At 38.9% G+C, this 19,580-nt stretch overlaps 3 protein-coding genes across 10 annotated transcripts; 1 reads left to right on the forward strand and 2 right to left on the reverse strand.

Moving 5' to 3' along the window:
* Window positions 1-4,198: 4,198 nt before the first annotated feature.
* On the forward strand, window positions 4,199-9,283 carry LOC112274957 (beta-1,3-galactosyltransferase GALT1). 2 transcript variants are annotated; one of them, XM_024504841.3, is made up of 8 exons: window positions 4,199-4,835; window positions 5,449-6,963; window positions 7,089-7,300; window positions 7,544-7,819; window positions 8,020-8,148; window positions 8,297-8,503; window positions 8,671-8,778; window positions 8,901-9,283. In XM_024504841.3, the coding sequence occupies exons 2-8, from the start codon at window positions 6,102-6,104 to the stop codon at window positions 9,120-9,122; spliced, it is 2,016 nt and encodes a 671-aa protein (XP_024360609.1). In that variant the 5' UTR covers window positions 4,199-4,835; window positions 5,449-6,101; the 3' UTR covers window positions 9,123-9,283. The 2 variants fall into 2 exon arrangements, with proteins under 2 accessions (XP_024360609.1, XP_090102214.1); XM_090246088.1 differs by having other exon boundaries at window positions 4,357-4,835; window positions 5,339-6,963.
* A 16-nt stretch (window positions 9,284-9,299) lies between these two features.
* Window positions 9,300-12,041, reverse strand: LOC112274958 (mevalonate kinase). The gene is made up of 5 exons (XM_024504843.3): window positions 11,626-12,041; window positions 11,021-11,279; window positions 10,569-10,852; window positions 9,999-10,466; window positions 9,300-9,883 (listed from the first exon to the last, which is right to left on the reverse strand). Exons 1-5 carry the CDS (start codon window positions 11,768-11,770, stop codon window positions 9,765-9,767), a joined length of 1,275 nt encoding a protein of 424 aa, XP_024360611.1. The 5' UTR covers window positions 11,771-12,041; the 3' UTR covers window positions 9,300-9,764.
* Window positions 12,042-12,659: 618 nt separating this feature from the next.
* LOC112274959 (uncharacterized) lies at window positions 12,660-15,300 on the reverse strand. 7 transcript variants are annotated; one of them, XM_073530194.2, is made up of 6 exons: window positions 15,169-15,237; window positions 13,864-13,938; window positions 13,574-13,776; window positions 13,341-13,427; window positions 13,127-13,237; window positions 12,660-12,998 (listed from the first exon to the last, which is right to left on the reverse strand). In XM_073530194.2, the coding sequence occupies exons 1-6, from the start codon at window positions 15,215-15,217 to the stop codon at window positions 12,939-12,941; spliced, it is 585 nt and encodes a 194-aa protein (XP_073386295.1). In that variant the 5' UTR covers window positions 15,218-15,237; the 3' UTR covers window positions 12,660-12,938. The 7 variants fall into 7 exon arrangements, with proteins under 7 accessions (XP_073386295.1, XP_024360616.1, XP_024360614.1 ...); XM_024504848.3 differs by having other exon boundaries at window positions 14,429-15,198; XM_024504846.3 differs by lacking the exon at window positions 15,169-15,237 and adding an exon at window positions 14,579-15,136.
* Between the last annotated feature and the right edge of the window lie 4,280 nt (window positions 15,301-19,580).

Here is a 19,580-nt window from a genome sequence, read left to right on the forward strand (position 1 = left end):
AATCTTTTATTGTTTGTTAGAGATCAAAAACTCCTCGTCATTAACCTTACACACTTTTTCAGCCATTACCCATTTCAGAACAACCATGGTCTTTTATTTTTATGAATTTCATCATGGATCTTCTAATCTCAGGTTCTTATGACTCTATATTTGTGATAGTAGATCGTTTTACCAAGATGGCACATTTTGTACTAAGTACAAAATCTATCACAAGAGAAAAAATAGCTAAGCTCTTTCTTGACAATATCTATTGCTATCATGGATTACCCTAAGATATTATATCAAAGAAGGGAACTCAATTTGTATCAAGATTTTGGCGGACTCTTTTCAAGATTCTAAAAGTGGATATAAAACTATCTTCAGTATTCCATCCTCAAACTGATAGACAAACGGAGCGTGTTAATCAAGTTTTGGAGCAGTATTTAAGATGTATCATTAATTATCAACAAGATGATTGGACATCTCTTTTGCCATTGGTAGAGTTTGCTTACAATAACACTATACATTCTTCTAAAAACAAACACCTTTCTTTGCTAATTATGGTCATCATCCACGACTTGATGCTTTTGACTTTTCAAAAGTTGATAATCCTGTTGCAAAAGATTTAGCAATTCATTTGTAAGAGCTACATGTAATCATGAAGGCACAGTTAAAAGAAGCTCAAGAATAATAAAAGGTCAATACAAATGTCTATCGAAAGGAACAACCACCATTCTACATAGGTAATAAGGTATGATTACTTCATAGCAATATCAAGACCACTCGTCCTTGTAACAAGTTGGACTATCGAAGGCTGGGACCATTTTCTATTTTTACACAAATCAATCCACTTGCATATTGTTTACACCTACCGGAGTCAATAAAAATTCATCCAGTATTCCACGTGTCTCTTCTTGAATCATACAAGATAATGGACATACCAAAAACAAGACAAGCTCCACCTCCTCTTATAGAAGAAGACAATAATGAAGAGTTTGAAATAGAAGAAGTCTTAGATTCAAGGCAGCGCCAAAATAAATTAGAATATCTTGTCCATTGGCATGGATATGATATTAGTGAATGCACATAGGAGCCAATAAAGAATCTTGCAAATGCAACAAAGGCGATGGAGGCTTTTCATTCACAACATCCATCAAAATCAAGATGAAAACCTTCTTCATAAAAGAAATAAGATCTAAGCAAGATAATATTCTACTTTCAATTCTTGTTTGTAGCTTTTTTGTAGTTGTGATGCTGAGGAGATGGAGAACCAACAACCAACATATGTTTGAGCTTCAATAATCTTTGAACAAACCATTAGATTAAGCTCAAACTTACATCAAAGACTACACAAAATAATTATTACTTAAGCACAAAATTTTATCCATAGATTACTTATAAATTTTACACAAATATCTAAAGTACAAATCCTTAGAACTTCTCAAAATTCAAAATTACTTGAAAACAATCCTAACTTTGCAAAGCCTTTACAAAGTTATTACACTCTTAAATCACTTGAAACTAATGCTTAAAGAACCTCTCTCTTGTTTACTCTCAAATCTTATTCTTTGATCAACTAAAGAATCCTAGAATTACCATAAGTGCACAGTTTTGTGCCTTAATGTCTAATTTTGGTCTTAGTTCACAATCGGTCCTCTCTAGGGATTAATTCTTAATAATTTGAAGTAATTTCTGCTTTAACCTATTATTAATTCCTTTTTAAACATGTTTATGTCTATTTTTTATTTTATTTTCTTTGATTTGGTTCATTTATGCCTTTAAAAAGTAAATAGAAATCTCTTCTAAAAAAATAACATTAAGACTAAGATTTTTACTATCTTTCATTATTTATCTTTATTTTTTTATTACATCTTTCTATTAGGCTCTTCTATAATAACATTCTTATTTTTATTTTTTGTTATATAGTTGTATTACCAAATAGCAACACCTTTGATTGAAACTTGCTTATAAAGCATAATAGATTAATAATAAGATTTATCAATTTAAATTATATTTTAAAGAATATTTAATGATTTATAACTAACAACTTCCAAATTGTTCAAATTTTAAAAAAAATTATAATAATATAAATTGTTGATTCAAAATTATAGAATTGAAATACTAAAAAATAGAGAGATATTAGATTATGGAATATTTTTTCTTGATGAAATTCTTTAAGATTCAAATAAAACACTTATTGATTTTCCATTGATGTTATTGTGAGAAAGGAATTAAAATAAAAATGCCATAAATTAAATGTTTATGAAGTATATGACATGGAATCATAACAAGCTAAAACAAATAGTCAAAGAATGGGTGTTAAAGTTAAATGATGATCAATGCATCATATATTTGGATATCTTTGCTTCAATACATAAAATTCTTAAAAAGACGTATTTTTTGGAACGATCAACTGGAAGTAGAAAAGTATTCATCTACAATTCAGCAATAATGAAGTTCTAAAGTGATAGAAAATTTATTTTGTATGTTGCTTCCTCTAAAATCACAAGGCAAGTTTTAAGTAGTAGACAGATTGCATACAATGTTTAAAATTTTACTCCATCTTGATGAAAATTGATTTTGCAATATTATAAAGAATGCACTACACGCAAATGTGTTAAGAAAGACAATTTTTATCATTTGAGATGAGGTACCAATGTAACATTACCATGGAGTTGAGGTAGTTGATAAAACTCTCTAAGCCATAAATGACAAGAAGTTATTTGGCAGATTTTATTGCATAGAGTTGTAGTCTTTGATAGAGAATTTTGGCAAATTTTTATTATTATTAAAGACTTAAGAGAAGAGATTGTTGATGCTTCTTTGTACTGATTAAAGATTTGGTCTAATATTAAAGTGTGCAAGTTGATCAAAAATATGCATTTAAAAGATGTATCTAATGAAAATTGATTATTTGTAGAAGAGCTCTTGAAGATATGCATTATACAAGATTATTACTTTTGAAAGTTATTTTATGATATAATATTTTTGTTTAATATATGTAAGAATAGTTTTCATTTGCAGATTAGAAATGGATCAACAATTGTAAATCTATTAAAAAGTATTGTGATTCTTCTAAGATAAACATGTAAAATACAAATATAGCAATTATGGAAGATAGGAAATAACTAGGAATATTCCAAACATGGTCAACCAATGCCATGCCGATGAGAACCAAAGCACCCAGAGTAGATCGTATTCAGCGCCACCGTACATTCCTCGGATATGAAGTACGTAGGCAGGGCACGACGCCAGCCTTCCAACCAATGCACCGGCGGCGGTGCTTTCATTCGAAAGGAAGAGCGGGACCCAACCATGCCCAATTATTATTTGATGCCGTGCGGCAGCATCAGCAGCAGTTCTTCCACAGGCAGAGTCGTTGAATGAATATGCTAGCAGCGTGTTATTCTGTCCGCACTGAGCTGAGTTCGTCGCAGCAGAGATAGCGGAGCATCAACTCCCTTTCTCTTTCCCATGCTCGACGCGGCAGTTTGAAATCGCGTTGTCAGGGAGAGGTAAATCGATATCACCAAATCGGGGGTGGGGAAGTTAGAACTGGAAGATGCAGTTTAGTAAACGTCCCTGAAGAATCAACCTTGGACCATTATAGAAACGTTGACTGAATGACCGATGCATCACTCTATGGGAATAGATTTTGTTTCGCGGTAGAATTTGTTCCAAAGTTAGGATAAGACTAGATGCAGCCTCTGTTGATATTTTGAACATGCTATACAATGTTTCTATTTCCTCATTGCCACACCCCCCCCCCTCCCCCCCTCCTCAATTAGTTGTATCCTCTGAGTGGATTTAATAGTGTCATTGTTCTATTTCTCTTTCCGCCTAATTCATTCTCCCAGTATGACCCGTGAGTGCATGAGTGACCATCTGCACACGGAACGAAGGAAGAAGAAAAAGCGTCTCATTCATTCTCCTGGCCTTACCCATAAGTCTGTGATTGAAACCGCATTAACACACATTCCAGGAAGACAGAAGAAAAGCGCCTCGTTCAGCACATTGTGTGGAGAGAGCGGATCTAGGTGGCGCGAAGCTGGAACGGGATGCTGAGGATGCAGAGGAACTTAGATATTAAGCATTGCTCCTCGCAATCCTGCACCACTAAGAAGTTCGAACTTCGATTGTAACTGTTCTGCTCGCATGGAGGCGGTTAGCACACATGGACGCGCCGGTCGCCGCCTAGCCACTGTAGCTCACCGTCAGCGATGGCCATCGGCGACCAGAGGACGGCAGGGGCGCTTCGCAAACCCGTGTTAGGGCGGGAGATCGGAGCTCGAGGACCCTGGACAGAAGCCCCAGTCAACGGAAATAGGATCCGACCAGAGGTCGCTCGGGCAGAGGATGCAGAGTGGTATGACCATCTGGCATGATTTCGAGAGCAATGCTGAAGACTGGAACCTGCGGAACTAGGTGCTTGGCGCGCAATCATCTGGAGTGGATAGTCGCAGTCTTTTCTGGGGTGGTATTGAGGATTGTGGGGATACAGGGAGTTTGGGGTTTTTAACCTGATAATTGGTGGCTTTCGTCAGTTCTTGCGGAGTCAGATTCCCGTCGTCGAACTGTGCACGTTTCTGTTTCGTGGAGTGAATTTAATGAGACAGTTTCTCGCATTGAAGCACCGCGGGTGGAAAGCTCGTGTTATACTTTGTCTTACTGTCTTGTGAACAATTTTCGGTGTTAGTGGCGATGGTGTTCGAGTATAGGATTCTTTTTGGAGTTTGTTGTTCAATGCGCAGGTTTGGGGAGGATAGACACTTAGAAGAGGCTGGTTGTAGAGGGATTCAGAGCGGCTGCTGGTGGGTTTTATTGGATTCTTGTGAGTGCTCCACTTTTTCTTGCAGGTATGTCCGCTCCTTTTGATGGATCTGTGTTGCGAGGTTGAGTTGTATCAGTTCTGTTATTGTGTGGCGATTAGCGCGCATTTGGGGAGAGGGAGGGAGGGGAGGGAGAGTGAGAGAGAGATTGTTCAGATTCGTAGTTCACCATCCTTCGTTGCATTTAGAGTCGTTAATGTGCAGATCGTCAGTTGAACAATATCTTTCGATCAGTAAATTTGTAAAGAGACGGGTCTCCATTGTGCTGATTAGTGTTGTAGTCTGCTAATCTTTCTCAACATATGAAAGAGGCTAAGTGACTCGATCTGTCGGGATCTTAGTTGATCTGATTTCTAATGTGTGTCGTTCAGTTGCGAATTATTTTTTTGTTTTCTTGGTTATCCCAACATTGTCACCTAGTCCAATGTCCAGTAAGGAATCCCCGAGAGCCACTTGCCGATCCATATTGTTACATTGCTTAGAAAGTTCGGAAGACTTCTGCTGAATTTTGATGCAATTTGGGTACACAGCATATCTACAGATGTCAGAACTTGGGAGAAATCTTCCTCACTTATCTCAGCTTATATGGAGCAGCTATTGATTGGAATCTCCTAAAACAAATTGGATTCTGAATTGGCAGGCAAGATTGGGTGCCGCACTGTTCTGTTTAGGTTTTCAAGGCTGGGTGCCCGGACTGGTGCAGTACTTCGCTCAAATTTGTCACGCCTCCGCGAAAGAGAATTAGGAGTGTCGAAGCATTGTTGGCATTTGCTGATAGTGGCCTTAACGAAGCGTTTGCTCTCAGTCAGCATGTATGAGTCGATAGATCTTCTGGACGCTGCGGATGACCAACTTCGGTCGTAAAAGTTTACAGAGCTTCTTATTAATATTCAAAGACACGTAGGATGGAAGAGCTCTACCTGGGTGTCTGTAAGGGGAATTTCAGGACTTCGCGTGATGGCCTATTGAGATGGTGCCTATTGTGGCGTCATGCAAATACCTCACTCGGGTAAAGGAGATCTTACATTAACTGGAGCTCAAGGATTTAACTAGAGCTGCTTCTGGTGGTGAATTTTTCTCCAAGAGAATTCGGTATGGAAGGTCTGGTGAAGACTTTCGAATAAAGACATAGATGATCATATACGAATGATCTGGAAACGTTTGGAGTTGTTTCCAGTCTAGTAGCGCTTGGTAACTATTTCATAGCAAATGTAATATACTTACAGAGTGGCAGGAAGCCAGGGCGCAATATTTAGCGTCGGTTTTGGTATGGCAATTGAACTTTGGTAAGCCATGACAAGGAAGCAATTGAGCATTCTTCTAATCTCACTGTTGACCTTCTTCGTCATACGATGTAGCCTTTCCATAGGGTTTCCTCGCGGAGCAGACGGGAACTACATGAATTATCGAAGTTCGGCCATAGACCTTGAGATACCTTTGCTTTGGGCTCCCGCTCCCAGCCTTGAGGCCGTGCCTCGCCAAGATGGCAATTCGAGTTTGCCCGTAGACAGCGACATCATAGTACCCACTCCCAGCGTCGTGCTGCGTCAGGGTAACAAAGATGGCGATCCGATTTTACCCACTTATACTGACACATCTATAATATCTGAATACCCGACTCTTCTCCCTGGAATCAACAAGGCTCCGAAGCTTGAACCCATATGGAGATATCTCGCGAGTTACATGAGGAGGCGCAGCGTGCCCAAGGCAGCAACCAAAGCCATGAAAGAAGGTTTGCGGGCTTGGAGAAAGATCAATAAAACCATGATCGATGAGACTCATGAACGAGTAATGGATGGATCTAATAGGAGGAATGGCAACAAGTGCCCGTACCTTGTGAGCGCATTAAATGCTTCTGAATTGAAATCAATACCGTACATAGTGCCGATCCCATGTGGGTTGATATTGGATTCTTCAGTCACGGTAGTGGGCACACCAGGCATCAAAACCGGGACGTTTTCTCTTGAGTTGATAGGATCGAAGCTGTTTGGAGAGGGAGACGAGCCTGTTGTTTTTCATTTTTCTGTACGTTTACATGGCGATGAATTAACCAACAAGCCCTCCATTGTCCAAAATACTTGGACAGTAAGCAGAGATTGGCATGATGAGCAGCGATGTCCGCCGCTACCAGACGAGGATGATCCCGAGAGTACAGGTTTGCACCCCACTTACTGTGGCTAGTGCTTCGTATGCCGGATGATTCATGAATTGTGAACCTTGAATGCGAAGCATATAGCGAAGTGAGGGAGTTGATGTCACTAATGTGTAATGGTTTTACAGTGGACGGTCTGAGAATCTGCAATACGGACGTTGGACAGAATATTACAAGAGAGTCTGGTCGGAGGCCATGGAAGGGTCTTAATCAAAGATCGACCAACGTCTGGTTTCCTTTTGTTGAAGGATTTCCTTTTGTGGCAACCATATCGGCTGGCTGGGACGGTTATCATGTCTCTGTCAACGGCAAGCATATCACGGCCTTCAAGTACCGCCAGGTTTATTTAAATTCCCAATCTGTCTTATTTGGCTTTGGTATGAGAATAGCTCGGGTAGACGCCACAGCATCTTTTTTCTTTTTTTCTTTTTGATGATAGATGAATTTCCTTCTAGTTAAATAGAGGACGATGAGTGAGATATGTTGCATTTTAAGTTTTATTTTTATCCAGATACCAACAGACAGTGCCACCTGCTTCAGCTCTTATTCTTGCCGTATTGATCAAGAATTACTTTGTTCACAGAACTTGGAACCCTGGATGGTTAATTCTTTTCGGATTAAAGGAGATCTGAATATTTCTTCAGTGATTGCGAACGGTCTTCCAATATCTGACGATGCTTCATATGTACCTGACTTGAAAGTCATTAGAGCACCTAAACTACCAAAAAATACAACTCTGTTCATAGGGGTGTTCTCAACAAATAGCAATTTTTTTCCAAGGATGAGCATAAGGAGGACTTGGATGCAGTATCCGGAGGTCCGAAATGGTACTGTAGTGGTGCGGTTTTTTGTGGGGTTGGTAAGTTTGTCATCCTGTCCATAATTTTTCCTCTTGGGCACAAAATTGATAGGAAGCCCCATTTGAAACAGTATAATGTTCCATGGTGTTTCATTATTATTTCTGCTGCTTTCAGGTTTAAGATTACGAAAAGAATAGCTAAGGAACAGGTAGCGATTGAATGCACGTACGTCTTATGTTGCGCTTGTTCTATTCCGCAGCACCAGAATGAGCAAGTAAACAGGGAGCTTTGGACCGAGTCTCTTACTTATGGGGACGTCCAGCTTCTGCCTATGGTGGATTACTACGATATCATCACGTATAAAACATTAGCTATTTGTATGTTCGCGGTATGTACTTCGTCACGTGTTGCGTCTTATATCAACCTCCCTTAATTTTTTTTGGATGCTTTTGACTGAATATTTTGAAATTCATCTAAATTGTAGAAACACCATACGATGTTACCAACTAGTTAACTGCTTGTGTGCTTGTAAACAGAAGTATAATGTGAATGCAAAATATGTAATGAAGACTGACGATGACACTTTTCTGCGAGTGGATGCGGTTCTATCATCTATTTTTGTTACGAAACCCAACTCTACCCTTCTTATTCCGAAATACAACCAAAGCCTTCTTCTGGGTAATATTGCCTGGAATGATGCTCCTGCCCGAAACCCTGATAACAAGTGGTTTATGAGCACGAAGGTAAGGGATGCTCTCGTGCTCTAGTAGTTCCTTGAATGGATGTCTTCGATGATGCCGCGTCTTATGTTCTTCAATTCGAAGACACGATCAATCATCTTTCATAACATTTGTACAGAAATTGTTGCTTTGTGTTGTTTGATGTGGCAACATTTGTTACTTCGCTGCAGGACTGGGCAAATAAGACGTACCCTCCGTGGGCTCATGGACCTGGATATGTTATTTCCCTAGATATTGCTCTTTTTGTAGTCAAGGGGCACCAGAAGGATTTTCTGAAGGTAAACGCCACACCTAGTTCATCTTGTCGAGTAGAGCGTTCTTTTCAAAAGTTTCTGAGTTGATGCTAGAGTCTTAGATTTATACCAAGGCACTCATTTCACTGGAGGAATTGATTTTGCAGTTTTATAAACTGGAGGACGTAGCCATGGGAATATGGATTGATAGATTCGCACACCTGGAGCACAAGGTCGTTAAATATGTCCATGACGACCACTATCAACACGGAGGTTGTGAGAATGATTACATCATAACCCATTACCAGAATCCTAGCCAAATGCAGTGCCTTTGGAACAATGAGTTAGAAGGAGAACACGGGATTTGCTGCTACGACCAAACAATTTAGCTAGCAGGTTGTGGAGTAGATGAAAATGGTAGAACTCGCGTTACTTGCGAGGTTGACAAATTTGATAGTTTTTGGACAGTTAGAATATTGCACTTTCTTTCGACCAAATATACTTCGCCCATTCGTTGCCAATATATATTTAATAGACCATCTTACTGTCAGTGAAACATTTGAAAATTTGACGTATAAAATCGGGAATTTCTGTTTCCACTTTGAAATTAAGAAAGTAGATAGTTCTAGACACCTAAGTGAACACCATACCTACAATCTACAAGAATTTTAAAACTACGCACGAGGGAAATTGCCTGGAAAAGATTCTACTGGGCTGACCAGCTGCGGAAATTTAACTTCAAATTCCTACTTCAAATGCTCCCAATCTACACTCAAGTCGCCACTATCACTGACAACTTAGTGGCGAGCATACTTTTCGTCACACCAGCCATGAGTGCTATATTCAAGGCCATTCATGAGGTTGTGGATGAATGTGCTATCATTTACTAAAACCTGCCGTAAAACTAAGATCATGCACCACATGCGCGTCCAGAAACACCTTCCAACGTGACAGATGATTGATTACTTAACACTTCGTCCGCAAAGATTCCTCGGGAGGCATCATAGAGTCAAACAAGGCTTTAGCTCAGCTTAGCTCACTGCTTGACAACTGACTTGCACTCCGTTGCCACCGATTACAGCTTCAAAGCAGGAGAATCCTTTCCCTTCTATGTCCACTTTTACCAATTCCACTGACGTGGAAGACAATTCTGAATAACGTGTTAATGATCAACCAATTCAGGATCTGCAACGCGGACATGCACAGGCAGCAATAAACACGATAAAAAGAGAATTCTGGATTGATCAGCAATTGTGTGAGGATACTGTGAGGGAGAAGCGTCAAGACGCAGCCACCACCGCCGGCTCCGGTAAGTTTCGACGAAAGTCTATACGCTGCAGTAATCTGACAAATTGATTCAATAGAGAGATGACTAACACCAATGCCTTGCAAGAGACCCTGATTCATATCCACAAGCTCCTGGAGTCTGATTTCCTGTACTGTTTTAGCGACAGGGTGAGGCCCGCATTCATCAGAGGAAACGACCTCCCCACTTTTGCCCAACCGTGCTGTTTCAGGTGGCGTTTGTAGGATGGTGACAACTTCTTCCGCAATCTCGTCGATAGCCTTGAAAATTGCGCCCATGGCAGCTGGATGACGAAGAGCGCGCTCTCCAACACCAGCCACCAACGCTTTGGTGTTTCGCCCAACTTGGGTGTTCGTCAGGAGCATTCGAAGTGGCATTTGTGTGTGCAAGCGCGTAATCTGGCCCTTTTTGAACTTCACCACATACCCTGAAACAAAGCAGTGTAAGCTAGAAAGGAAGAAATAAATGGAAGAAACGAAAACAAAAGATGTGTCGCAACTCTAACTTCATCAGATAAATGTTATCTTACCATACGTGCTGACCGTGTTGTCAATACCAGAGGGACGTCCGTGAATGATGCGCTCTCCCTCGAATGCCCATTTATTCACCAAGTCTACCTTCTTTTCGTCTACATCAAACCATATTTTCCTATCAGTGGAAACTTCTTCTCCCACGCTCGGGAGTTGTGGCAACTCAATCTCTCGAGAATAAGCCAACAGAGCGGTTGTCAGCGCGACGCAGTAGGCAGCGGAGGAGCCCAAGCCAGCACCCACTGGTAGCTCGGACGACACTCTCACGGTTGCTGGCTGCAAACTGAGGTCCAAGCTCTGTTAGGCAAACCCCGATTAAGCAAACCACCTTGTACGAAGGACCGATTTGCTCATGATTGAAAATGGCTGCGCTGAGAAATGTCAGAATCTAAACTGAGGATGTGGATCTCGATGTAATCCTATGATTAATTTGCAATCAATGTTTACTTACCCTAGGATTGATGTATACAGGAACAGAAACGCCGTGACAGCCGCATCCGCTCCCTTCGCTCCCTTTGCAGAGAGCGATCTGACCTGCCGCTCAACAAACGCTGCTAACTGCGGCCACTCTGACTCAGAATATGAGGTGACATGCGCGGGCTTTGGATTCAACAAGTGAGGTTGCGTTATAAGTTCCTCTATCATTTTGAGAGGCCATTTTGAGTACACTCCAAGTTGTGGAAGGTCGAGTACACAGCTGTCGTCCATCCCTACATCAAGGAGGTTGGTCTATTACGCAAAAAGAAATAAAATAAATATGGTACACTCAAATCTCATAGTTGAAAGAATTGAGGTATTTCCAGCTATTAAGATATCAACTCTTAAGGTGTTCAAGAGCATCCCCCGATCGAGAATGTACCGATCAATAGAAAGACAATGTAGGTTCGATCGGATCATTCGTAGAAAAACCCACAAGTATTCCCGAAGGCATTCTACATTTCTCAACAGAATAATTCCGCATTCGACATCCAACCTCCAAATGTGGAATTCCGCAGAGAGCAAATAAGAACTTCTCAAAAGATCAAAACCCTAAGCAGGAAGACGAAACATACTCACCAGGCCGGATGGTCGCTGTGGTGTAAAGACCCAGCGCTGCTGCGACGGCAGAAGTGCCATGAACGACGGCGTGCTCCCCACTGAGAATGACTTTGCCTGGCGCCCTGGCCTCCACTCGGAACTCACCGGATTCGGTTACGGCCATCTCAACAGCCCTCAGAGATTGACAGAGTGAGAAAAGCAATATCACTCCCTACAGCATTGACAAAAGGGGATGACGGAGAGCACCAAGTTGAAAGAGGAAATGCAGATAGATGAGTGGATTGCGCGAAAGGCGCAGATTCAGGGCCCACAGTCGATCTCCTCGTGATTCGGAGACTGACATACCGGCAGTCAAATGGAGCGACATCGGGGCAGAGGGCAGCCCCGATAGGAAGTCCCACGTTCTTCCCCGCTTGTGCCACCTCTCCTCCACACTTTCGTTTTAAGGTGGGTTATTGCATTCGTGTGGAATGTTCAACTTTGAAGCCTCTGCGTGGTTTGGAATGTTCGAACCACCTGTGAAGCTTTGAACCTCAGAAATTTAGCACCGCTAAACAATTTCGCGTATGCGGGGCAACGCGATTATCAACTCCTTGAATAAGCTTTGTCTTCTGTGGAAAATAGTATGCTGACCTTGAGATTCTCGCACATGCACTTGAAGGTTTCGACATTCTTAGTAATTTGACAGATCAGGGCATAAGAACGATGAGTTGAGGGTCCCTACAACAGGCTTCATCAGATGAGGACTCCAGGGCAAGCCTAATTCAAAACAGTTTCGTGCACCTTGTGATCGTCCTTGGCAGGCCTGAGACCCGATTTCAAGTTTCAAACCTAGACAGATACAATCATGTCCCTCGTTTTTACAGGCTAATTGCAATTGCCACCATCCCCACATTCCACAACCGTAGCCTAAATTTCTCACAAGGAAAAGCGACGAAGAGCAATGGTGAAGACACATTGATCGGGTTACAGATCACTCTCATAAATCTCCTAAATGGCCCAAACAAAATTTGCTGTGCACGAAGCAGGTTGGGATCAGACTCCAACAGAAGTTTCAGCTTCATCATCTGTGAATATTCAATACCGAAATGACACGTTTGTGGCTCCCTGTGTTTTCACCATCTGCGAGCAAAGCTCTACCTTTTTGAGCTACTACATCCACAAACATTGGAGCATACTTGCTATTACAATCCGGAGCTTGTTAGGACTATTGTACAAAATCTGCACAGCCTGCGGGTTTTGTCTCTGCATAAAATGAGCTGCCAATTTCTCGATGATTTTGCTATAGCTTTATTAAGAATACTATGAATACTGTCAGGTTGTGTGCAGCTTCAGGGTGGAGGCCCGGACATTATCTCCAGCCACAACAACGCTTCGCCAACTTTCTGCTTCTGCAACCGCGCAACTGCCAAGTGAGTACCTACAAGAGATAAATTGAGGCATAACCTGCAATACCACAACAGATAATCTCGCTATTGATGCATGAGTACAATTCGGCTACCGATTCCAGTAGAATTACCTTAAGTCTCAACGTCTGCAACCGATTACCAATTTCTAGTCGAACTTGGAGGTCCTGCTGCTGAGTGCTCATCGAACCCCAAAGATTCTGGATGTGCTTCTTTTCTTCTTCCTGAGCAATCAGAAACTAGTTCAGATAGCTCCAGTCACGCAATCAGAAGTAACTAATGATAAAAACAAGCAGCCTCAAGATCACGCGATAGAGAGACCCTTACTTCGCATTTGATCATGTGCTTTTCGAAGGCGGAATGCAACGACTCTAAGCATTCTTGCTTCTTTTGCCGGTCACACCCTTGGTTGGCCTGATGAACCAACCAATTGGATCGTTCATTGTCTTTGTAAACACGCCTTAGCAGTAATCCTTACTTCCACGCTAATTTGAACTATTGAGCGGAAAATAAGGACGAGAAGCAAGTGAATTAGTGTACAGTGAAAAGGCCGCACACACCAGGAGCTGTAGGAGCTGAGCAGTTTGAGGTACATCGACGCTGCACGCTTCAATGGCAGTGAGAGCACAAGCAGTCATTTGATGAGCGCCCGAAACAAACTGCTCAAATTGTCTCTGCGACTCTTCTGTCAATGCCTCCACGGTTTCCGAGGTTAACCCATTCTTGATGTCGTCCGCCGTCTTCAGTTTCCCAATTCCATCCTCTAGACATCGGAGTAAATAGAGTGTATAATTCTTGCAACAGGTTTTTTTAAGGAAAGTGAAATAAAATTTCAAGGGAATGAGCATACCCATAATGCCGGTTGTGGTTCTATGCTGTTTCACCATAAATATTCCGCCTCTTATTCGATCATCTCTATGGTATCCTACACAAGACAGATGATGCCAGGGAAGTAAGGATCTCTTGCCAGGAAATTTGGTGGACAGGATGAGGGAGCACGCGGGTGGCTCATCAATGGAGTTAGCAATCCAGATGGAAGGACTCTGCGACGCTAAGGTTACAAGAAAAGTAACGTGAATCGAAGCATGTAAGAATTGGATAGTTTCGCTCGAAGTCAGTACGCAGGCAAGTTTTTCAACAAGGGTGACGAATCAGTTTATGGAATCGGACAAGATCCGTACATCTCTCTACCAGGGTTAATCTAAACCTGTTGGATACTATTGCTAGGGAAAACAACGTGTGATGCATGACGGAAACATCCACCTAACGCTCACGATAATCTCTGCTCTCGAAAATTTTACTTGCGCTGGAAAATCGTAAACAGAACCAAACAACGATCGCTAGTGCGACAGACAACCGAAATGCTGGAAATCAACTGAAAGCTACGGTGAAGAAAAACCCTCGCACTGACTCACATGAATCCCTTGCAGCGACGAAAGAGTACAAGCTCCATCCTTGCACTCGTTATGCTTTGAGGAAACGACTATATTTGTCCTTCTCCTGCTGAAATATTTTGATACCGAAACAAGCATTGTACACTCGTGCGCTCTCCACGAGACACGCACCGCAATTGCAGAGCTCGGTGAAGGCATTCATCTCCTTTATAATACAAATTCCTTGCTCGGAGGAACATGGCAACTATTCATTTCTAAGAATAAAAACTGAAAACAAGATCTCCAATCTCCAAGCCTGATTCCATAGCATTCTGTGCCCAACCAACACAAACTAAAATGCCTACCGGTCACAACTTTGGCTGAGAATGCAGAAATAATTGAGGATTTATGCAGTGTTGATCGTGCTAGAAGGGGGGTTACTCCACGCACAACCTTTCTATTGTTAGCTTTAACATTTCTACACGTAGGTTGAAGTTTGTCTTGCAGTTTGTGCCAATTAATTTATAGCAGACGGCGGCGATAGATTTCGTTTGCTTGACTTCAGAGGTACTATTACCCAAGGCTGAACGAAGCCAGTAAATTACGCAACTACAAGCCCGCGAAGCACGTGTTAAGAATCGTTACAGCCCTCTTCCGCCGCTTCCGACAACCACATGACGAGTAGCTGAAGAAATGTTGTGCACATTTGCCTGGACAATCCAGCCATAGAATGGGTCTCAGAGAAACCACATTCGAACCAACACAAATGGAAGAAGAGCAACCTCGCACTCGCACTTCAACAGCAAACCCTAATCGAACAATGTCTCGCATCACATCAGGAACCCTCTGATTTGGATTGTTGCAATTGTTGTTGATTTTTCTTTAGCATCGTGGCTCAACATGTTTATGCATATGATGGATTTTTCATTGCAAGATTTGTCAAATAACAGAGTTGTAAAATGTCTTCGGTGATGATGGATTGCTTCAGTCAGTTGGTACACATAGTGATTTTTTGAGAAACTGTCAGACTGTGTCAAATTATTCAGATCATTCTTCTGAACAATTGAATTGGCATTTATGGAGGATTTCTTTTTTCTTTTTTCTTTAGGGTTTTCAGAAGATGGGCACTCCAAAGTAGTGAATTACAATTTGAGACGATATTGATGAATTCTGTGCATCTAAGACAATAAAATTAGGTGGCTTATATTAGACAAGCAAATTTATCAACATGAGTAAGGCTGTTGAACAATAGGTGCTGAACGTAGTTCATACAATACAACCCATTCAACTTACCAACTAAATGTTTGTAACAACGTTATATTCAACTTAATAAATTCAAATTAGTCAAAAAATAAATAAATAAATAAATAAATAAATAAATTGGTGAAGATTAAAACATTAATATTAAAAACAAATGTAATCAGAGGAAAAGAGAAAAAAAAAAAAAAAAAAAAAAAAAAACGTATATATATATATATATACACACACACATACATACAAACCAGAAGCAAATGGCGATTTTAAAAATGAGGTTAAATTACAAAAATCATAAAGTACTAGAAAACAGTACTTCAAATTTTAAGTATAAAATTTTGAATTCAATGCCTAGTGAAGATGTTGGAGGTTTCTAAGGCTATATGAGAAATCTATCACACAAATAATTGGTTACCAAGTCAAATCAGCATATTAAGTCAAAACACTCCAATTTAGTTAGCAAGAATAAGTGTAGGATATAGTATCGTGGTCAGATGGTTCAGAATTCAATAATTTAAGCAATTTATTAAACATTATAAAATCTTATCTATAGCTAAAAGAACCAACATGGATTTTAAAATAAGTATATCAAAAGTAAAAATTAATGATTTTATTTTCAAAGTAATAACTTAAATTAAATATAATAATAAAAATATCTATAAACTAAACAGGACCAGACCCTGCACACTAGCAATATAATTTAACGCCAGTATTCTATTCTTAATATGTACCAGCTCTTTTTTTAAAATAAAATTATTGACATCAAAAGGGTTTGATTTTTATATATAAGATGCATATGAAAGTTCTTGCACTTATGTAATTAACAACATAACACCTTTAAATGTATCCATTGCATCTTCTATAAATCAAAAATTACAACATTGTCTTTTTATTCAATTTATAATACAAGTATATATATATCTTACAAGTTAAAAAATTGATTTATTTTTATATAAATATGTTTTTTTATCTTTAATAAATGAAAAATATTTTTGCATTATATATATATGTATGTATGTATGTATATATATATATATATATATATATGTTCAAATGTTTAAATATTTTTTTGTTTCTTTTTCTTTTTTAAATATTATTCTACCATTTATAATTTAGAAAACCACATAGTTAATGTCTGAAAACTTTTGAAAATTGTTTTAGCAATTTTTTTATCCATAGTCAATAATGAGCTTGTTGTCTTTGTAGTGATAATTGTTTTTTTTTTTTCTACCTCAGTTAATATAAACTTTGTCTATCATTTTATAATATTTTAATACTAAAAAGTTACTAACCCATATGTTAAATAAACATTTTAAATTTCAGTTCGCTTATATGATTATAGAATAGAATTATTACATTTTTGTGACTTAATCATGTATGATAATACTAGCACTCTATCATTTACCATACAAAGTTACTTCACGTTTTTATGTAATTACTATAAAACTGTTTAGAAAGTAAAATTATTCAAATAATAAATATTTTCATGTCAATTGTGTTTGTTACTTGATATCATTTTTTTACTTCTAAAAAACAATATGAATTATAATTATTACTATTATTATCATTTATTATTAACTATAATAATCTAAAAAGATCTAATTTATTCCTTCAAGTTAGGTATGATAAATTTTATTAAGATAATAGCCATTTGTTATACATCCTTATGTTATTCTAAAATAAATATATGACAATTTTCAATTGTAGATGTGTTCTGAAAGATACTTTGCATAGTATTATAATAATAATAAAAAAATCAAAGATAAAAACAAAAACCTATAGTATTGTGTGTGTATATATGCACACACAAAAGTAATAGTAGGTATTATAATTTTTTTGAAAAATATTATAAATGTATCAAACCAAATAATTAATCAATTAAAGTTATATAATGTTTTTGAATCACATGTTTTTTTAAAATTAATATCTAACACATGCTATAAAAGCAATCTCTTTGCACTTTATATATATATATATATATATATATACTCCTTATACATATACACATTAATTCTATATAACTCCTCCCAAATTGAGAGTTTAAGGATAAAATTTGTTTGTAGATCATCATCCACAGAATGCAATCCTTTTCACCTTTACCCCTACATAAGCTTCACTTGGTATTCTTTCATTGCCAACACAATCACACTAAAATTTTCAAACTCTGTTGGGCCTATACAAAAAACAAAAAAATATATATATATATATCAAACATGCCAGTTCAAAATGTTTTGGTCTATCTTAGTTGAATACCATTAGTTTGTTATTTATTTATTTATTTTAAATGTCTTCCTTAGTTCCTGAGTTCGGAGGAAATTATACTATAAACCACTCATACATTTATTCTTCTTGTAATGCTAACTTACTACTCCTTTTAGAAGTCGTTTATGAGAGCAAATTTATACCAAAAATAATAGTAAAAAATATAAATTATATTTAAGCTTATACATACAAATATTGTCTTTGCAGTGATAACAACATTAAGTTCACAATGAAAAAATAGCAATACAATCTGGTTTAGATCAATAATTTTGATATATATATATATATATATATATATATATAATATTTAAATAAATAAATAAATAAATAAATATAAATATAAATATAAATAAATATATATATATATATATATATATATCAAACAAGTCGCTTAAGAACTTATTTGGCCTTATACCATTCATATATTAGCAACATGCACCTAATTTAAATAGTATCTTGTGCAATCAATAAGAAAATTCTACATCAAATTTATCAATTTTATGTACAACACTATTTAATGCAGAATAAAAACATTTTAATGCACACTAATACAAACAAATCAACAGCTCAAAATATGCTTATTTGTAAATCATAAAATATCATCATTCTACTACACCCTTGTTTTTATTTTGGTTAGCATTTGGTATTCTTTAGAATACCAAATGTATCTATATGTACACGAGTCAATCGGTGAACAATTTCCAGAAAGGCATCAGTACAATTTATGAAAGGAAATAGTAAACTGCTTTTGCCACCACGTTACACACAAAATCTATCTTTAGAAACAGATTACTTTTATAACAGCAGCACTAACTCCCATTTTTGGGTTATCATTCTTTTCTCATTGTTTGTTTGTGGACAATCGCACAACTATACAAACCCACCAAACCAAGACCATTTCATTTGTTTGTTAATATTTAATTCTTAATTCAAACGTATTCTTTGACTAACACAACCCTCGAAAAAGGTCCAACCCCCAAAAAGTCAAAAGCTGTTTGGAGCCGCTAAGGCGAAGATTTCGTGACCCATGACGACGGAAGTGAGCATCCAGTCCTCCTGTGACGGTCGTCTGCCAACGAACGACGATAAACGAACGTCCGTCAACGACGCGACAGGGTCTCGTTGTCGAGGCGCGCGGAATGCGATGATTTTGGACCTGGTCGTCGACATTGTTGGGCGCCGGCATCTCACGTAATGGGCATCGGGTTTTGTCGCAAAAGATTTCCAATTTCGACAATATATGCATCGCCAAGCCGCAAGATTGAGGAATTGCGAGGGAGTGTGGCTGTGCTGGGGGGTATAGTTCTCTCGGCGCGTGCGAGGGCATTGCATGCCTCGGCAATGGAAACACAGCATCGTCTTTTCTCCCACCCACTAAAGCACTCATCCGACCCACTCCATCGATGTAAGAAAAGCTATGCTTTTGCAACCCATTGAATGAAAAAGTGAGGGTATCGGAATCAGGTTTCGAGGATCCGTTGGACGCTATGACGGAAATGGAAACTGACTGCAGTTCGTTGGGAAGTCGCTCAGAGAGGGTGAGCGCGAGAGAGACAAAAGATGACGGTGAAGGAATCCCAAAGAGCGAGGGAGGGACTGGAGTCGCGCCTGTGGTCGAAATAATTTCCAATCACAAGAAAATCGGCTCTGCTCTGCTTCAATGGCCCCTCCACTATGA

The sequence above is a fragment of the Physcomitrium patens genome, chromosome 22, assembly GCF_059467195.1.
Source record: "Physcomitrium patens ecotype Gransden chromosome 22, ASM5946719v1, whole genome shotgun sequence".
Taxonomy (NCBI): Eukaryota; Viridiplantae; Streptophyta; class Bryopsida; order Funariales; family Funariaceae; genus Physcomitrium; species Physcomitrium patens.

What these genes read in the sequence shown, in the direction of transcription:
- LOC112274957 (XM_024504841.3), top strand. Translation starts at nt 6,102, where the DNA reads ATGACAAGGAAGCAATTGAGCATTCTTCTAATCTCACTGTTGACCTTC. An exon ending in TAGCTATTTGTATGTTCGCG is followed by an intron (nt 8,149 to 8,296) that starts GTATGTACTTCG and finishes GCTTGTAAACAG; the next exon opens with AAGTATAATGTGAATGCAAA. An exon ending in ACCAGAAGGATTTTCTGAAG is followed by an intron (nt 8,779 to 8,900) that starts GTAAACGCCACA and finishes TTGATTTTGCAG; the next exon opens with TTTTATAAACTGGAGGACGT.
- LOC112274958 (XM_024504843.3), bottom strand. Translation starts at nt 11,770, where the DNA reads ATGGCCGTAACCGAATCCGGTGAGTTCCGAGTGGAGGCCAGGGCGCCA. An exon ending in CACAGCGACCATCCGGCCTG is followed by an intron (nt 11,280 to 11,625) that starts GTGAGTATGTTT and finishes TCCTTGATGTAG; the next exon opens with GGATGGACGACAGCTGTGTA. An exon ending in CTGTATACATCAATCCTAGG is followed by an intron (nt 10,853 to 11,020) that starts GTAAGTAAACAT and finishes CTTGGACCTCAG; the next exon opens with TTTGCAGCCAGCAACCGTGA.
- LOC112274959 (XM_073530193.2), bottom strand. Translation starts at nt 15,217, where the DNA reads ATGCGAGACATTGTTCGATTAGGGTTTGCTGTTGAAGTGCGAGTGCGA. An exon ending in TGTTGAAGTGCGAGTGCGAG is followed by an intron (nt 13,939 to 15,168) that starts GTTGCTCTTCTT and finishes TGTCTTGTGTAG; the next exon opens with GATACCATAGAGATGATCGA. An exon ending in CTCAGCTCCTACAGCTCCTG is followed by an intron (nt 13,428 to 13,573) that starts GTGTGTGCGGCC and finishes TTGGTTCATCAG; the next exon opens with GCCAACCAAGGGTGTGACCG.